We start from the raw sequence: 18,105 nt of genomic DNA on the forward strand, positions 1-18,105 counted from the left end.
CTCGTATTTAAGATACCCAAAAGCCAACAGGCTTCACCATCGGTGACATCTTCAAGATACGAGGGTAAGTGGAACTCTATGTGGAACAACAAAACTTTAACAGAGTAGAGTCAACAACGTGAGACTACAGGAGGGCAAACGCTCGAGCGATGTGCAGTACGGCACTGAGGAACTTTATAAAAAGATGTAAACTGCTTCTGTACAAAAACCTCTTTGAGTCCTTTATTAACGTTTGGAGATGTGTGGTACATACAATTAACAGCATCACACCAGCTACGGAAGTACAGATAACCAAGAATGTACTTCAGAACACAGATCTCAGAGCAACTTACGGTGTTGCCTGCTCCGAACCTCCACAAAAACCCAACTCTGACACACGCAGGACAGACAATATAACAATTTCACTTTGAAATGGTTCTTTAAAAAAATGACAAGAATCGATAGTTCAAACCCTTTAGAGTGAGATGTGGCAGGTCTCTGGGTGCCATGGCACTGCTCTAGACGGCCAGCGTGGGCATCTGAAGGTCAGAGTAAGGACCGAATGGGGTGAGGGGAAGAGGTTCGATTTTCAGCGTAGAGAGAGAACAGATGGTCTGAGTGGATACTTTCAGTCCAGGCTCAGTATGGGTCCTGCAGGAATCCAGCAGATAAATACAGTTTATCAACTGGAAGGCCGAAAAACGCCAGCCAGTCACTTGTGTCACTGATTCCAACTGGGAGACACTGATGCATCAGGAATCATGTATGACACAGTAAGTGTAAGAGGGAGACGCCTGAAAGAAAGACTGGAGTCCACTGTGTCAGCTCAGCTCTGATCCTTCCGTGTCACTGGATGCTATGGGCCCCTCTGCTTTCGAGCGTGAGTTAAGGAACGCTTTCTTAATTTCAATGTTCTGCTTTGAAAATAACCAAAGCCCTCCCCCACCCCCAACACCACTCTTCATAAATTCTGTTTCCAAAGTCCTGATTCGGGGTCTAGACTTTTTCCTTTCGCTTCAATTTTGACACCTTCTTGACAGTCCCATTCTTATTTAGAAGCTTCAGGACACGATCTTTGTGATCTAAAACCTTAAGCATGGAGTCTCTGGCCTCACTGATTTGATCCATCACAAGTTTACACCTCTGCATATTCCCCTGAAACAAAAGACATCACATCATCAGTAAGTAATCTTCGAGACAATGTGGCTTTTAAAGAACTTCTCACCTTTGGATTGAGCCATTTTGAGGCTTTCACACAGAAAAAAATGTTTTAGTGTTTCTTGATAATGCAGGCTGAAGTAATAGGTTTTTACTAAGACGTTAGAGGACGAGAGAGGGAAAGGGAGAACTAAGGAGAGGGAAAGGGCTCCTTCAAACCTGTATTAGTTCATTTATTCGGTGTAAATCATCATCAGTTGCTGCTTTTTTCTTTGGGATGATCCCTTCCTGTAGGTTGGTGAGTCTTTCATAAACATCGTGTTCTAGATTTGTCTGCAACGAACAAGAGGGAGGGTGTCATTACCTCAGAGATACTTTTGTCAAACTCAGGCAAACAACCCACCCTGAATCACCTGTGTAAACTGGTATCAGATCTGTTTGGGTGATAAAATCATTTCTCCCAATGACTAAGATGCAGTAAAGAAAACTGATCAACAACAATTTACATTACAATTTGCCATAATTCAGAGTCCATCTTCCAGGATAACTTTTTAAAAAATTTATTAATTTAATTAATTTATTTTTGGCTGCATTGGGTCTTCGTTGCTGCACACGGGCTTTCCCTAGTTGCAGTGAGCGGGGGCTACTCTTTGTTGGGTGCGTGGGCTCTAGGCGTGCAGGCTTCAGTAGTCGTGGCTCACTGGCTCTAGAGCGCAGGCTCAGTAGTTGTGGTGCACGGGCTTAGCTGCTCCGCGGCATGTGGCATCTTCCCGGACCAGGACTCGAACCCGTGTCCCCTGCATTGGCAGGTGGATTCCCAACCACTGCGCCACCAGGGAAGCCCCCAGGATAACTTATTTATTTATTTGTTTGTTTGGTCACACCGCACGGCATGTAGGATCTTAGCTCCTTGACCAGGGATCAAACCTGTGCCCCCTGCGGTGGAAGTGCAGAGTCTTAACCACTGGACCGCCAGGGAAGTCCAAGGATAACTTTTAAATTCTGCCAGGAATTCACAATTCCTCTGAAAAACAAGTCTACAAGTTTCAGAGAAATATGCTTTTATGCTACATAAAAAAACTAGCCATGGCACTACTTTAAAAACAATACTCATAAATGACAAAGTTCCTCAGATCACTGCTACTCCAAAGATGGAAAGACTTAGTGAGGTTATTATTTTGATCACCTCCTCTTTACCTTGTTGAAGGAAGGAGTCCCGCCTAGGGTTATGGAAAGGGCTGAACACCTAACACATTGGACACATGAGATCAACAGCAGTTTACTAGTCAGTATACTCACAGCCCAGGGGAAGAGGACACCACACACCACGCACGGCCACGTGGGGGTTGCACTCCATGACAAGCAGGGAACGGAGTGAAGGAGTAGGGGCTGTAGGAGGCAGGCACTGCAGTATCAAGAGGGAGTGGTGCTCCCGGGAGGATGTCACTGGTTTATCTGAGTATCGCAAGCTGGCAGAGAACTGAAGCCCACTATTCAGGAAGAAGTGGGAACTGTGCCTGGTCCCCACGATAAGGAGTGAGGGGGAGGAGCTTACACAGTTAGGTCATCTGATGCCCCCTCTTTTTCAGATGTCACGGCAACATGTAATACTGAACCTTAATTGTACGTCTTACAAACTTAAGTTGTTCAGTATATTTCACTTATGGGGACCAAAACGAAGATATATTTAGATTACAATTACATCCACAGAATAGATAACAGTAATTATAATATCACACAGCACACATAAAAATTCTACCATGACCCACGTTAACTGGGAACGCTTCGGAAGCACTCTAAAGAAAATGTTCTATGAACTCAGACGTCTCCAGCATCTATCCTTCTTTTCAGCAGGACGTAACAACTGCTAGAACGCCACCTACCAGCTGCAGCAACTGGGCAGCACAGAGGTGAACCTTCCAGCCTTGGGCACGACAGGATACTCCTTTCTGATTAGCTATTTCCTGCAGCATAGCTTTCTTCTCCTCTGGAACCATAAAAAAAAAAAAAAAAAAAAAAGTATATTTCAATTTTTATAGAGCTAAAGTCATTTGTGTTCAAGCCACTACTTTATTAAGAATTTTACTTAAATATCTTTAAAGTCATTGAAAATACAAGTCACAACATGAATAAAAGCTCTTTTTGTCCACACCAGAAGAATTCTTTAAAGACTTACTCTGCTAATCTAGTGAGTTCAAAAGAGAGTAAGTTAGTACTCTAAACGCTTAAATGAAGGAAATGGTCTTTAGTGGGTTGAAGCCTTGCTCATGTGTGATGCTTGCCAGCATGTGGAAAGTTTGGGCATGAAGCTTAGAAGCTCCGTGGTGTTATCTAGATATTGGAGAAGTCACAGGGCTCCAACTTGAGTCACATTTAAATGTAGGTAGAAAAGTCCAGTAACCAGCACTGTAGTAAAATAAATATGAATTGTATCATTTGGACTGGGGAAAGAAACTAGGATTGAGGGGCACCTGTCAAAGGTGAGTTTAGCTGTAACTGTGAAGTTTTAATATCACTGCTTAACTAGGACTTAAAATGTAATTACATAGTACATGGATAATTAAAAAACATTTTTAATTAAAAAACATTTTATTATTTTAAAAATTAATCTTGAAAAAACCCTACCTATGTTTGTCAAAACTGATACAGTATACAATGCCAAGACCAAACTGGACCGTAAATGATGAACTTTGGGTGATACTTGTATGTCAGTTTAGGTTCAGCAGATGCAACAAATGCACCACTTTGTGGTAGTGTTGACGGCAGGGGAGGCTGTGCATGTTTGGGAGGTTGCGGGGGGACATGGAAGATCTCTTTCGATACGGTTGTGAACCTAAAACTGACGAACTTTACTTCTCAGAGCAATTAAAAAAAACCTCTGTCTACTAGGCAAATATTAGCATGAATGGGATGAAAGAATTTTAACCTTTTTGAGAGAACTGTAGATTCACATACAATTGTAAGGAATAATACAGGGAGATCCCGTGTACTTTTTTTTTTTTTTTTTTACATCTTTATTGGATTATAATTGCTTTACAATGTTGTGGATCCTGTGTACTCTTTTTTTTTTTTTTGGGAGGCACCTTTTATTTATTTATTTATTTATTTATTTATTTATTTATTTTTTTGTGGTATGCGGGCCTCCCTCTGTTGTGGCCTCTCCCGTCGCGGAGCACAGGCTCCGGACGCGCAGGATCAGCGGCCATGGCTCACGGGCCCAGCCGCTCCGCGGCATGTGGGATCCTCCCAGACCGGGGCGCGAACCCGGTTCCCCTGCATTGGCAGGCGGACGCGCAACCACTGCGCCACCAGGGAAGCCCTCCTGTGTACTCTTTATCCACTTTCCTCCAGTGGTAAGATCTTGCAAAACTACAGTCAATATCACAGTCGTGACACTGACAAGAGTCCACTGACCCTATTCAGCTTTCACCAGTTTTAGATGGACGTGTATATTTCATCATGAGCATTAAAAAAAACTTTTTAGTTTCACAGAAGTTGCAAAGATAGTCTAGAGATGTATCTGGTAAGGGACCTGTATCTAAAACAGTAAGAATTCTTACCATTCAATAATAAAAAGACAAACCAATTAAAAAGGGCAGAGGATCCAAAAAGACATTTCTTCCAAAAAGCATATACAAATGGCCAACATCACATGAAGATATTCAACATCATTAGGCATTAGGGATATGTAAATCAAAACCACAGTGAAGTACCACTTCCCACCCATTAGGATGCTGTAATAAAAAAAAAAAGTGCTGGTGAGGATACGGAGAAATCAGAAGTATTATCATGCACTGCCGGTGGGAAAAATGTATCTACTTTGGAAAACGGTCTGGGAGTTGCTAGAATGTTAACTATAGTTACCAAATAACCCAGAAATTCTATTCCTAGGTATATGTCCAAGAGAAATGAAAACAGATGTTCCCACAAAAATGTAGACACATGGGGCTTCCCTGGTGGTGCAGTGGTTAAAAATCCACCTGCCAATGCAGGGGACACGGGTTCGAGCCCTGGTCCGGGAAGATCCCACATGCTGCGGGGCAACTAAGCCCATGCACCAAAACTACTAAGCCTGTGCTCTAGAGTCCGTGAACCACAACTGCTGAGCCTGTGTGCTGCAACTACTGAAGCCCATGTGCCTAGAGCCCATGCTCCACAACAAGAGAAACCATCGCAATGAGAAACCTGCGCACCTAGATGAATAGTAGCCCCCTCTCACTGCAACTAGAGAAAGCCTGTGCACAGCAACAAAGACCCAACGCAGCATGCTCCACAACAAGAGAAGCCACCACAATGAGAAGCCCACGCATCGCAACGAAGAGTAGCCCCCACTCGCTTCAACTAGAGAAAGCCCATGTGCAGCAATGAAGACCCCACGCAGCCATAAATAAATAAATAAATAAACAAATAAATAAATAAATAAATTTATAGAAACAATGTAGACACAAATGATCACAGCACCATTATTCATAATAATTAAAAAGTGGAAACAACCCAAATGCCCATCAAGTGATGAATGGATAAATAAAATGTGGTATATATCCATAAAATAGAATATTATTCGGCAGGAAAATGGAATGAAGTACTGATACATGCTACATGGATGAACCCTGAAAACATTACACTAAGTGGAATAAGCCTGTCACAGAAGACTGTATAATATATGATTCCGTTCATAGGAAATGTCCAGCACTGGGAAATCTATAGAGATGGAAAGCAGATCAGAGGTTGCCTAGGGTTGGGGGTAGGGAGGAGTGAAGATGACAGGATTGGCTTTGATGGCTAAGGGTTGTAGAGTCTCTTACTGGGGTAATGAAAATGTTTTAAAACTAACCGTAGTGATGGACGGTGCAACTGTGAACATACTAAAAATCACTGAATTGTACATTTTAATAGATGAATTGTATGCTACATGAATTATAGTTCAATAAAGCTATTACTGGGGAAGAAAGATAGTAAAGAGAGGTCAGGTATTTCTCCTTTACCACTGTCTACATCTTAATAACTGTAGTACAGTATCACACCCAGGAAACTGCCACTGATGTAAAGTGAGTATATGCCATTACATCATTTTAGATTTATGTGACTGCCACCGCAATCGAGATTCAGAACTATTGCATTACCACAGAGATCTCTCCTGTGCCACACCTTTATGGTCACACCACCCCTGCCCCATGATTAACCCCAAAATCCACTAATTTGTTCTCTATCTCTATAATTTTGTCACTTAGAGATTGTTATACAGATAGAATCACATGATATGTCTTCTTTTTTTTTCTTTTTGGTATGTGTCCTCCTAAAATTAGCTTTTTCCACTAAGCATAAGCACAATGCCCTGGAGATCCATCTAAGCTATTACATGATCAATAGTTCTTTCCTCTCCATTCCTGAGTAGTATTCAATGGCACTATAGTTTAACTGTTTGATGTCATTTGTGTTGTTTCCAGATTTTGGCTATTACCAAAAAGTTGCTATGAACACCTGTGTACAGATTTTTGTGTGAACATAGGTTTTCATTTTTGGGGGATAAACGCCCAGGAGTGCAACTGTTGGGTCATATGGTAAGTGTATGTTTGGTTTTTATAAAACTGCTAAACTTTTTTTTTTTCCAGAGTAGCTCAGCAATGTATAAGAACAACTGACTTGGGCTTCCCTGGTGGCGCAGTGGTTGAGAATCTGCCTGCCAATGCAGGGGACACAGGTTCGAGCCCTGGTCTGGGAAGAACCCACAGGCCGCGGAGCAACTAGGCCCGCGAGCCAAAACTACTGAGCCTGCACGTCTGGAGCCTGTGCTCTGCAACAAGAGAAGCCGCGACAGTGAGAGGCCCGCGCACCGCGATGAAGAGTGGCCCCCGCTCGCCTCAACTAGAGAAAGCCCTTGCACAGAAACGAAGACCCAACACACCCCAAAATAATAAAATTAAAAAAAAAAAAAAAAAAGAACAACTGACTTGTGATATGACAGTGTTCTTCTAAGCTGCTTCCCCAGTGAAACTGGGGAAAAATTTTAAATAACGCTTTAAACCTCTGGGAAAGGTCCTAAGGGCAAAGAGCAATGCAGAAACATCTACTCAAGCAAATCTACTAAAATGTGGAAAGAACAGGAAGTCTGTGGTATTTAAACCAAGACTGCTCCCTCTCTCCTCTCTCCAGTTCAGAGAGGCGGTGACTCCATTCCAGATCACTGCAGCCCAGAACACAGAGCTCCCTCTCCTCCAGCTCCTAGGGAGACGGCTTTCCTCCCAGGAGAAGGAAGACATTTCTCATCCTGTTCCCTGCTCCCTGTTGCTGAGGCCAAGTCCCAGGCGAGTCTAATTGACATGGGGGCTCCCTTCTTTTGCTCAACCCCACTTGTAGGATGGAGACTGTACCTTAGGCAAGGCTTGCCGAGAACACTGGGGTCCCAGGAGTCCTTCTCCTGTCTTGTTTTTTTTTTTGCGGTACGCGGGCCTCTCACTGTTGTGGCCTCTCCCGTTGCGGAGCACAGGCTCCGGACGCGCAGGCTCAGCGGCCATGGCTCACGGGCCTAGCCGCTCCACGGCATGTGGGATCTTCCCGGACCGGGGCACGAACCTGTGTCCCCTGCATTGGCAGGCGGACTCTCAACTACTGCGCCACCAGGGAAGCCCTCCTGTCTTGTTAAGTGGTGGCGTCACATTAGGAGAGGCAAACCAAGCGGACATACCCCAGGCTACTCACTCCTCTTCCCCTACACTGAGTGCTCACCTCCTAGAGCAAGGTGTTATTTGGAGAAATGGCTGTCATTGTCCCACCCCCACCTCCAGAGCCCTAGGCTCAGAGATTCTGCCTGGAGGGAGAAACAGGCCATAGCACAGGAAGCTTCTAATCTCTTCCCAAAGGAGGTGGCTCCATTTTCAACAGAGTACGCAAGTTCAAATGCTCCCCAAAGCAGTGGAGAGTGTAGTGAAGGCAAGTAGGAGGAATCGTGCAGACCCAGTGAAAGATGCAGCCTAGACTGTGGACTGACCAGTTTTCAGGAGAGAACAAAGAGTAAGACAGCCGGCAGGAGCTCTCCTAGGGGCAGAACAAACATCAAACACTGACCTCAGAAACCATTCTGGCAAGGAGCTACAATACGACTGGATTAGTTTGCAGAGGAATTTGTGTTTAAGGTCAAATTCCAGTACTGTGTTCTAGTAGATCAAATGGCAAGCAAGTAGTGGGGTTTATCAGTTGGATGTGGTCAGGGAAACAGTGGGGGAGAACACAACTAATGCCACTGTCTTCCCAGGTGACTGTGGGCACCCAAAGCTGTGCCTCCCCAAGGAGTAACGTCAGAGGCTTAACACTTGGTGGTGTTGGCAGGGTGCAGGTGATTAGACGTCACTAAAAGAATCTAGCCAGTCGCTAAACAGATAAACAAGCAAATAGCAAATAACTATAGTGGGTCTTGGAGGAGATGGGGAGATCAGTACCAAGAGTTGCTACAATAAAGTATCTAAAATGTCCAGTTTCTAACAAAAATTATGAGGCATGCAAAGAAACAGGAAAGTATGACCCATACACAGGGAAAAAGAAACAGGCACCAAAAACTGCTTGAGAGAGTGACCAGATGTCAGATTTATCAGAAAAAGATTTCAAAGTAGCCATTATGAATAAATTCACAGAATGAAAAGAAAGCATGAGTGAAGAAGTAAAAGAAGGTATGATAATCATGTCACATTAAATAGAGAATATCAGTAGAGAGATACAAATTATTTTTTAAGAAAAGAACCAAATGGAAATTCTGGAGTTAAAAAGTACAGTAAACAAAATGTTAAAAATCTACTAGAGGGGCTCAACAGTAGATCTGAATTGGTACAAAAAAGAATTAGTAACGTTGAAGACAGACCAACAGCACTGAAGAACTGAAGTTAGAAAGAAATGAAGAAAAATGAACAGGGCCTCAAAGAAACATGAAACACCATTAAGAGCACCAAAACATGTATAAAGGAGTACCAAAAGGAAAACAGAGAAAGGAGGAGAAATATTCAAAGAAAAAATGGCTGAAGACTTCTCACATTTACTGAAAACCAATAACCTATATATCCAGGAAGCTCAAGGAACCCCAAGTATGATAAATACAAAGATACAAACAGACATATTATAGTATTATGAAAATGTTGAAAGTCAAAGTTGAGAAAACCTTCAAAGGAGCAAGACAAAACATGATGCATCATTTACAAGATAACCCCAATAAAATCAGCAGCTGACTTCTCTAGAGAAACAATGGAGGCTAGAAAGCAGTGGGATAACATTCAAAATGCTCAAAGGAATGTATGAGAGATCTAGTTTCTCTACATCCCCATTTGGCATTATCAGTATTTTTTTGTTTTTTTGCGGCACGCGGGCCTCTCACTGTTGTGGCCTCTCCCATTGTGGAGCACAGGCTCCGGACGTGCAGGCTCAGCGGCATGGCTCACGGGCCTAGCCGCTCTGCGGCATGTGGGATCTTCCCGGACCGGGGCACGAGTCCGTGTCCCCTGCACCAGCAGGCGGACTCTCAACCAATGCGCCACCAGGGAAGCCCGGCATTATCAGTATTTTTAATTTCAGTTATTTTGGCTGTGCTGCGTGCCTTGTGGCGTCTTAGTTCCCTGACCGGGGATTGAACTCTGGTCCCCGGCAGTGAAAGCACCAAGCCCTAACCACTGGACTGCCAGGGAATTCCCTAATTTCAGTTATTTTGATAGGCATCTCAATTTAAGTTCCTCTAATGGCTAGGGATAAACGCTTTTTAAAAATTAAATTTTACTGCTTTCTGTTCCAGAATCCAGTCAAGATACCACAGTACATTTACTTGTCATGTCTCCTGAGACTCCTTTTGGCTTGATGGCTTCTCAGACTTCCCTTGCTTCTGATGACCTTGACAGTTTTAAAGAGTACTGGTTAACTATTTTGTAGGATGACCTTCAGTTAGATTTGCCTGATGTTTTTGTTAGGATTAGACAGTAGTTATAGATTTTTGAGAGGAGACATAGAGAAGTACCATTGTCATCACTGCCTGAGAAGGGTACATATTATTACCTGATTCATCACTATTGAAATTGACTTTGACCACCTGGCTGAGGTGATGTTTGTCACATGTCTCCACTGTAAAGAGAGAGACACCCTCTTCCACACTGCACACTTTGGAACAAAGTCTCTACATAGCCCACACTTAAGGACTAGGATTTATATTCCCGTGGACATCTTCTCAGGTGCTTGCCATCCATGTGTCCTGTCCTCTTTGGTGAAATGTCTCTTCATGCCTTTGTCCATTTTCTAACCGGATTATTGGTTTTATTTACTGTTAAGTACTGAGAGTTCCTAATATATATCCTAGACATGAGTCCTTTATTAGAGATGTAGTTTGCTAATATTCCCTCCCGGTCTATAGCTTGTCTTTCCATCCTCCTAATAGGGTCTTTCACAGATAAAAAAGGTTTTATGAAGTCGAATTTATTGATTGTTTTTCTTTTAGAGATGGTGTTTTCGGTGTTATGTCTAAGAATTGTTCAACATGCCCTAGGTTTTGAAGACCTTCTCCTAGGTATTTTTTTCCTAAAAGTTTTATAGTTTTACATTTAAATCTATTATCCTTTTTGAGTTAATTTTTGCATGAAGTGTGAGGATTAGGTTGAGGTCCCCCCCGCCCCCACCAAACATATGGATGTCCAGCATTATTTGTTAAAGAGACTCTCCTTCCTCCATTGAATTCCTTTTGCACTTTGGTCAAAAATCAGTTGGGCATATTTGTGTGAGTCTATTTCTGCATTTTTTATTTCATTCCCATCATCAATACGTCTATCCTTCTGCAAACACCATGCTGTTTTGAGTACTGAAGCTAAAGAAGATTTGGTAAGAAGATTTCTGTTGTTTTTCAAGATTATTTTACTATTTTTTTTACAGGACTATTATTTTACAGGACTATTCTAGTCCCTGTGCCTTTCCGCATAATGTTTAGAACAAGCTTTACTAAGTTTACAAAAACCTCTGTGATTTTGGTAGAAATTGTAGTAAATGTTATCGGTCAATCTAGGGAGAACTGACATCTTTGAGTTTTTCTAATCATGAATGCTGTATGTCTCTTCATTTATTTAGATCTTCTTTCATTTCTTTCATCAGCATTTTTCAGTTTTCAGCAAACACATCCTGTACATGTTTTGCTAGATATGTACCTGAGTATATCACACTTTGGGGGGAATAATTGTAAATGGTATTATGCTTTCAATATGTTTCCACAACATTCCAGGTATCTAAAATTATAAGTGATTTTTTTCATGTTGATATTGTAGCCTGTGTCCTTGATGAACTTATTTACTAGTTTCAGGGGTTTTTGGTAGAATCCTTGAGATTTTCTATGTAGACAATGATATCATTTGCAAATAGACAGTTTTATTTATTCCTTTCCAACCTGTATAGCCTTCTATCTCTTTTTCTTACTTTACAACAAGGCTAGAACTTCCAGTTCTATCCTAAGTAAGAGTGGTGACAGAAGACAGTCTTATCCTTTTGCTAATCTCAGGTAGAAAGCATTCAGTCTTTACCATTAAGTATAATGTTAGCTCTAGTTTTTTTGTAGACTTTTTATCAAGTTGAGGAAGTCTTCCTCCTTCTCTATTTTTGAGTTTTTATCATGAAAACGTTTTGAATTTTGTCAAACAAATTTTCTGCATCAATTGATATGATCATGTGATTTTTCTTTAGCTTCTGCTGTGGGTTGAATTGTGTCCCTCCAAACGATGTTTAAGTTCTAACCCTTGGTACTTGTGAATGTGATCTTATTTGGAAGAGGGTCTTTTGCAGATGTAATCAAGTTAAGAAGTCATACTGAATTAGGGTGGGCCCTAAATCCAAAGAGTCAAGAAACACAAGGAGGAATGCTCTGCTGGAGATGGGGGCAGAAATTGGAGTAATGCAGTAGCAGGCCGAAGAATAACTAGGGTTGCTGGCAACCACCAGAAGCTAAAAAGAGGCAAGGAAGGATTCTCTTCTACAGCCTTCAGAGAGGGCATGATCCGGCTGATACCGTGATTTTGGAATTCTGGCCTCCAGAACTATGAGAGAATATATTTGTTATTTTAGGCCATCCTCCTTGTAGTACTTTGTTATGGAAGCCCTAGGAAATTAATATAGCCTGTTAAAAACAGTTAATTACACTGATTTTCAAATGCCGAACTAACCTTGCATAGCTGTAACAAATCCTACTTGATCAAGGTGTAAAATTCTACTTAGATATTGCTGGATTCAATTTGCTAACATTTTGTTAAGAATTTTTACATCTGTATTCATTAAGGAATATTGATATGTAGTTTTCTATATTTGTACTCTGTCTTGTCTTTGTATCAGGGAAATACTGGCTTCATAAAATGAAGTGTTCCCTCCTATATTTGAAAGAGATTGTGGGAAATTGCTGTTGATTCTTCTTTAAACATTTGGTAGAATTTCCCAGTAAAAGTATCTGAGCCTACAGATTCCTGTTTGGAAGCTTTTAAATTATGGATTCAACTTATTTAATGGTTATAAGACTATTCAGATTGCCTGTTTCTGATTGAGTTTTGGTAGTATGTGGCTTTTAAGGAATTGGTCTACTTCATCTAAGCAGCTGACTTTATGAGCATAAAGTTGTTTGTAGTATTTCCTTATGCTTTTAATGGCTGCACAGTCTTAGTAATATCCTGTTTCCTTCCTTTTAAAAAATTTTTATTTCATATTGGAGTACAGTTGACTAACAATGTTGTGTTGGTTTCGGGAGTACAGGAAAGTGATTCGGTTATACATATACATGTGTCTGTTCTTTTTCAAGTTCTTTTCCCATTTAGGTTATTACAGAATACTGAGCAGACTTGCCTGTGCTATACAGTAGGTACTTGTTGGTTACCTATTTTTACTAAAGCAGTGTGTACATGTCAATTCCAAACTCCCAATCTATCCCTCCCCACCACTCTTCCCTCCCGGTAACAATAAGTTCGTTCTCTAAGTCTGTGAGTCTGCTTCTGTTTTGTAAAGAAGTTCACCTGTATGTTTTTTGTCCCCCACATATAAGCGATATCATATGATATTTGTCTTTTTCTGTATGATGTACTTCACTTAGTATGATAATCTCCATCCATGTTGCTGCAAATGGCATTATTTCATTCTTTGTAATGGCTGGGTAATATTCTATTGTATATATGTACCACACCTTCTTAATCCATTCCTCTGTTGATGGGCACTATGGTTGCTTCCATGTCTTGGCTATTGTAAATACTGCTACAATGAACATCAGGGTGCATGTATCCTTTCGAACCATGTTTTTCTCCAATATATGCCCAGGAGTGGGACTGCTGGATCATATGGTACCTCTATTTTCAGTTTTTTAAGGAACCTCCATGCTATTCTCCATAGTGGCTGTACTAATTTACATTCCTACTAATAGTGTAGGAGGATTCCCTTTTCTCCACACCCTTCCCAGCATTTATTGTTTGTAGATTTTTTGACAATGGCCATTCTGACTGGTGTGAGGTGGTATCTCATTGTAGTTTTGATTTGCATTTCTCTAATAATTAGTGAGGCTGAACATCTTTTCATGTGCCTCTTGACCATTTGTATGTCTTCTTTGGAGAAATGTCTATTTAGGTCTTCTGCCCATTTTTTGATTGGGTTGTTTGTTTTGATGATACTGAGCTGCATGAGCTGTTGGTAAATTTTGGAGACTAAGCCCTGTGAGCTGCATCATTTGCAAATAATTTCTCCCATTCTGTGGGTTGTCTTGTTTTGTTTATGGCTTCCTTTGCTGTACAAAGCTTTTGAGTTTAATCAGGTCCCATTTGTTTATTTTTATTTCCATTATTCTGGGAGATGGATCAAAAAAGATACTGCTGCAATTTATGTCAGTGTTCTGCCTATGTTTTCTTCTAAGAGTTTTATAATGTCTGGTCTTACATTTAGGTCTTTAATCCATTTTGAGTTTATTTTTGTGTATGGTGTTAAAGAATGTTCCAATTTCATTTTCTGACATGTAGTTGTCCAGTTTTCCAGCACCATTTATTGAAGAGACTGTCTCTCCTCCACTGTATTGCACTGTCTCTCCTCCATTGTCTCCTTTGTCATAGATTAATTGACCACAGGTGCATGGGTTTATTTCTGAGGTTTCTATCCTGTTCCATTGATGTGTATTTCTGTTTTTGTGCCAGTAACACACTGCTGTAATGACTATAGCTTTGTAGTATAGTCTGAAGTCAGGGAGCCTGATCCCTCCAGCTCCATTTTTCTTTCTCAAGATTGCTCTGGCTAATTCTGGGTCTTTCATGTCTCCATACAAATTTTAAGACTGTAGATTGCCTTGGGTGGTATAGTTATTTTGAGAATTTTGATTCTTCCAATCTAAGAACACAGTATATCTTTCCATGTGGTTGGGTCATCTTTGATTTCTTTCATCAGCATCTTAAGAGTTTTTGGAGTACACGTCTTTTGCCTCCTTAGGTAGGTTTATTCCTAGGTATTTTATTCTTTATGATGTGGTGGTAAATGGGATTGTTTCTTTAATTTCTTTTTCTGATCTTTTGTTGTTAGTGTATAGAAATGCAACAGATTTCTGTGTATTAATTTTGTATGCTGTAACTTTACTCAATTCACTGATGAGCTATAGTAGTTTTCTGGTAGCATCTTTAGGATTTTCTATGTATAATAACATGTCATCTGCAAAAAGTGAGTTTTACTTCTTCTTTTCCAATTTGGATGACTTTTTTTTTCCCCTTCTGATTGCTGTGGTTAGGACTTCCATAACTATGTTGAATAAAAGCAGCGAGAGTGGACATCCTTGTCTTGCTCTTGACCTTACAGGAAATGCTTTCAGCTTTTCACCGTTGAGTATGATGTTAGCTGTAGGTTTGTCATATATGTTCTTTAGTATGTTGAGGTATGTTCCCTCTATGCCCACTTTCTGGAGAGTTTTTATCATAAATGGGTGTTGAATTTTGTCAAAAGCTTTTTCTGCACCTGTTGAGATAATCATATAGGTTTTATTCTTCAATTATTTGTTAATATGTGTATCACATGGATTGATTTGCAGATACTGAAAAATCCTTCCACCCCTGGGATAAATCCCACTTGATCATGGTGTATGACCTTTTTAATGTGTTATTGGATTCGGTTTGCTAGTATTTCGTTGAGGATTTTTGCGTCTATGTTCATCAGTGATATTGGCCTGTAATGTTCTTTTTTTGTATTATCTTTGTCTAATTTTGGTACCAGGGTGATGGTGGCCTCATAGAATAAGTTTGGGAGTGTTCCTCTCTCTGCAGTTTTTTGAAACAGTTACAGAAGGACAGGTGTTAGTTCTTCTCTAAATGTTTGATAGAATTCAACTGTGAAGCCATCTGGTCCTGGACTTTTGTTGTTGGGAGTTTTTTAATCACAGTTTCAATTTCAGTACTTGTGCTTGGTCTGTTCATATTTTCTATTTTTTCCTGGTTCAGTCTTGGAAGATTGTACCTTTCTAAGGATTTGTCTTTCTTCCATGTTGACTATTTTATTGGCATATAGTTGCATGTAGTAGTCTCTTACGATCCTTTGTATTTCTGTGGTGTCAGTTGTAACTTCTCCTTTTTCATTTTTAATCTTACTGATTTGAGCCCTCTCCTTTTTTTTCTTGATGGGTCAGGCTAAAGGTTTATCAATTTTGTTTACCTTTTCAAAGAACCAGCTTTTAGTTTCATTCATCTTTGCTACTGTTTTCTTCATCTCTATTTCATTTATTTCTGCTCTGATCTTTATTTCTTCTAACTTTGGGTTTTGTTTGTTCTTCTTTCTCTAGTTGCTTTAGGTATAAGGTTAGATCGTTTGAGATTTTTCTTGTTTCCTGAGCTAAGATTGTATTGCTATAAACTTCCCTCTTAGAACTTTTTTTGCTGCATCCCATAGGTTTTGGATCATTGTGTTTTTGTTTTCATTTGTCTCTAGGTATTTTCTGATTGCCTCTTTGATTTCTTCAGTGACCCAGTGGTTGTTTAGTAGCATATTGTTTAGCCTCCACGTGCTTGTGGTTTTTGCAGTTTTTTCTTGTAGTTGATTTCTAATCTCATAGTGTGGTGGTTGGAAAAGATGCTTGATATGATTTGTTTCTTAAATTTACTGAGGATTGATTTGTGACCCAAGATGTAATCTATCCTGGAGAATGTTCCATATGCACTTGAGAAGAACATGTATTCTGCTGCTTTTGTATGGAATGCTCTAAAAATATCAATTAAGTCCATCTGGTCTAATGTGTCATTTAAGGCCTGTGTTTCCTTACTGATTTTCTGTCTGGATGATCTGTTCATTTTTGAAAGCAGGGTGTTAAAGTCCCCCAGTATTACTGTGTTACTGTCAGTTTCTCCCTTTACAGCTGTTAATATTTGCCTTATATATTGAGGTGCTCCTATGTTGAGTGAATATCTATTTACAACTATTATATCTTCTTAGATTGATCCCTTGATCATTATGTAGTGTCCTTCTTTGTCTCTTGTAATAATCTTTATTTTAAAGTCTATTTTGTCTGTTATGAGTATTGCTACTCCAGCTTTCTTCTGATCTGCATTTGCATGGAATACCTTTTCCCATTCTGTATGTGTCTCTAGATCTGAAGTGGGCCTCTCGTAGACGGCATATATACAGGTCTTGTTTTTGCATCCATTCAGCCAGTCTACGTCTTTTGGTTATTTAATCTGTTTACATTTAAGGTAATTATCGATATGTTTGCTCTTATTGCCATTTTGTTAACTGTTTTGGATTTGTTATTGCAGGTGTTTTTTCTTCCCTTCCTCTTTGTTCTCTTCCCTTGTGATTTGATGTTCTGTTTGGATTCCTTTTTTGTGTACCTATTGTAGATTTTCAGTTTGCGGTTACCATGAGGTTTCGATATAGCAGTCTATATATAAATAAGACTTTTAAGTTGCTGGTCTTTTAATTTCAAATGCATTTCCAACATCCTGCATTTGTGCTCTCCTCTTCTCACAATTTTGCTAGTTTTGATATCATATTGTGTGCAGATGATTTGCTACCTTTACTGTATGTTTGCCTTTACTGGTGAGCTTTTTCAATTGTAATCTTCTTGTCTCTATAGTAGTTTTGGTCTCTTCTTTTTAACTTAGAGAAGTTCCTTTAGAATTTGTTGCAAAGCTGGTCTGGTGGTGCTGAATTTTCTTAGCTTCTGCCTGTCTGTAAAGCTTTTGATTTCTCTGTCGAATCTGAATGAGAGCCTTGCTGGGTAGAGTAATCTTGGTTGTAGGTTCTTCCCTTACCTCACTGTAAATACATCTCACCACTCCCTCTGGCCTGCAAAGTTTCTGCTAAGAAATCAGCTGATAACTTCATGGGAGTTCCTTTGTATGTTATTTGTTGCTTTAAACATTTTTTTGTCTTTAATTTTTGTCAATTTGATTACTATGTGTCTCAGCGTGTTCCTCCTTGGGTTTATTCTGCCTGGGATGCTCTGCGCTTCCTGGACTTAGTTGACTGTTTCCTTTCCCATGTTAGAGAAGTTTTCAGCTATTATCTCTTCACATATTTTCTCAGGTTCTTTCTCTCTCCTCCTTCTGGGACCCCCATAATGCGAATGTTGGTGCAGTTAATGTTGACCCACAGGTCTCTCAGACTGTCTTCATTTCTTTTCATTCTTTTTTCTTTATTCTGTTCCGTGGCAGTGATTTATACCATTCTGTCTTCTAGGTCACTTATCCATTTTTCTGCCTCAGTTATTGTGCTATAGATTCCTTCTAGTGTAATTTTCATTTTAGTTATTGTGCTGTTCATCTCTGTTTGTTTGTTCTTTAGTTCTTCTGGGTCTTTGTTAAACATTTCTTGCATCTTCTCGATCTCTGCCTCCATTCTTTTTCCGAGGTCTTGGATCACCTTCGCTATCATTATTTTGAATTCTTTTTCTGGTAGGTTGCCTGTCTCTACTTCACTGAGTTGTTCTTCTGGGGTTTTTACCTTGTTCTTTCATCTGGGACATATTCCTCTGAC

At 40.2% G+C, this 18,105-nt stretch overlaps 1 protein-coding gene across 6 annotated transcripts in view; it reads right to left on the minus strand.

Annotated features, from left to right (window-relative positions):
• Nucleotides 1–202: 202 nt before the first annotated feature.
• The window catches only part of SAP130 (Sin3A associated protein 130), a 75,684-nt gene continuing 57,781 nt past the window's right edge, over nt 203–18,105 (minus strand). For 5 of the 6 annotated variants that reach the window (XM_007127054.4, XM_028501414.2, XM_007127053.4 and 2 more), the window contains 3 exons: nt 3,021–3,124; nt 1,357–1,470; nt 203–1,134 (listed from right to left, as the gene is read on the minus strand). In XM_007127054.4, coding sequence (XP_007127116.2) covers nt 976–1,134; nt 1,357–1,470; nt 3,021–3,124 — 377 coding nt within the window. In that variant the 3' untranslated portion in view covers nt 203–975. Of the gene's footprint in view, nt 1,135–1,356; nt 1,471–3,020; nt 3,125–14,138; nt 15,100–18,105 lie in introns of those variants that run through there. The other variant, XM_055087376.1, reaches the window with a different exon arrangement.

The sequence above is a fragment of the Physeter macrocephalus genome, chromosome 2 (genome assembly GCF_002837175.3).
Source record: "Physeter macrocephalus isolate SW-GA chromosome 2, ASM283717v5, whole genome shotgun sequence".
Lineage (NCBI taxonomy): Eukaryota > Metazoa > Chordata > Mammalia > Artiodactyla > Physeteridae > Physeter > Physeter macrocephalus.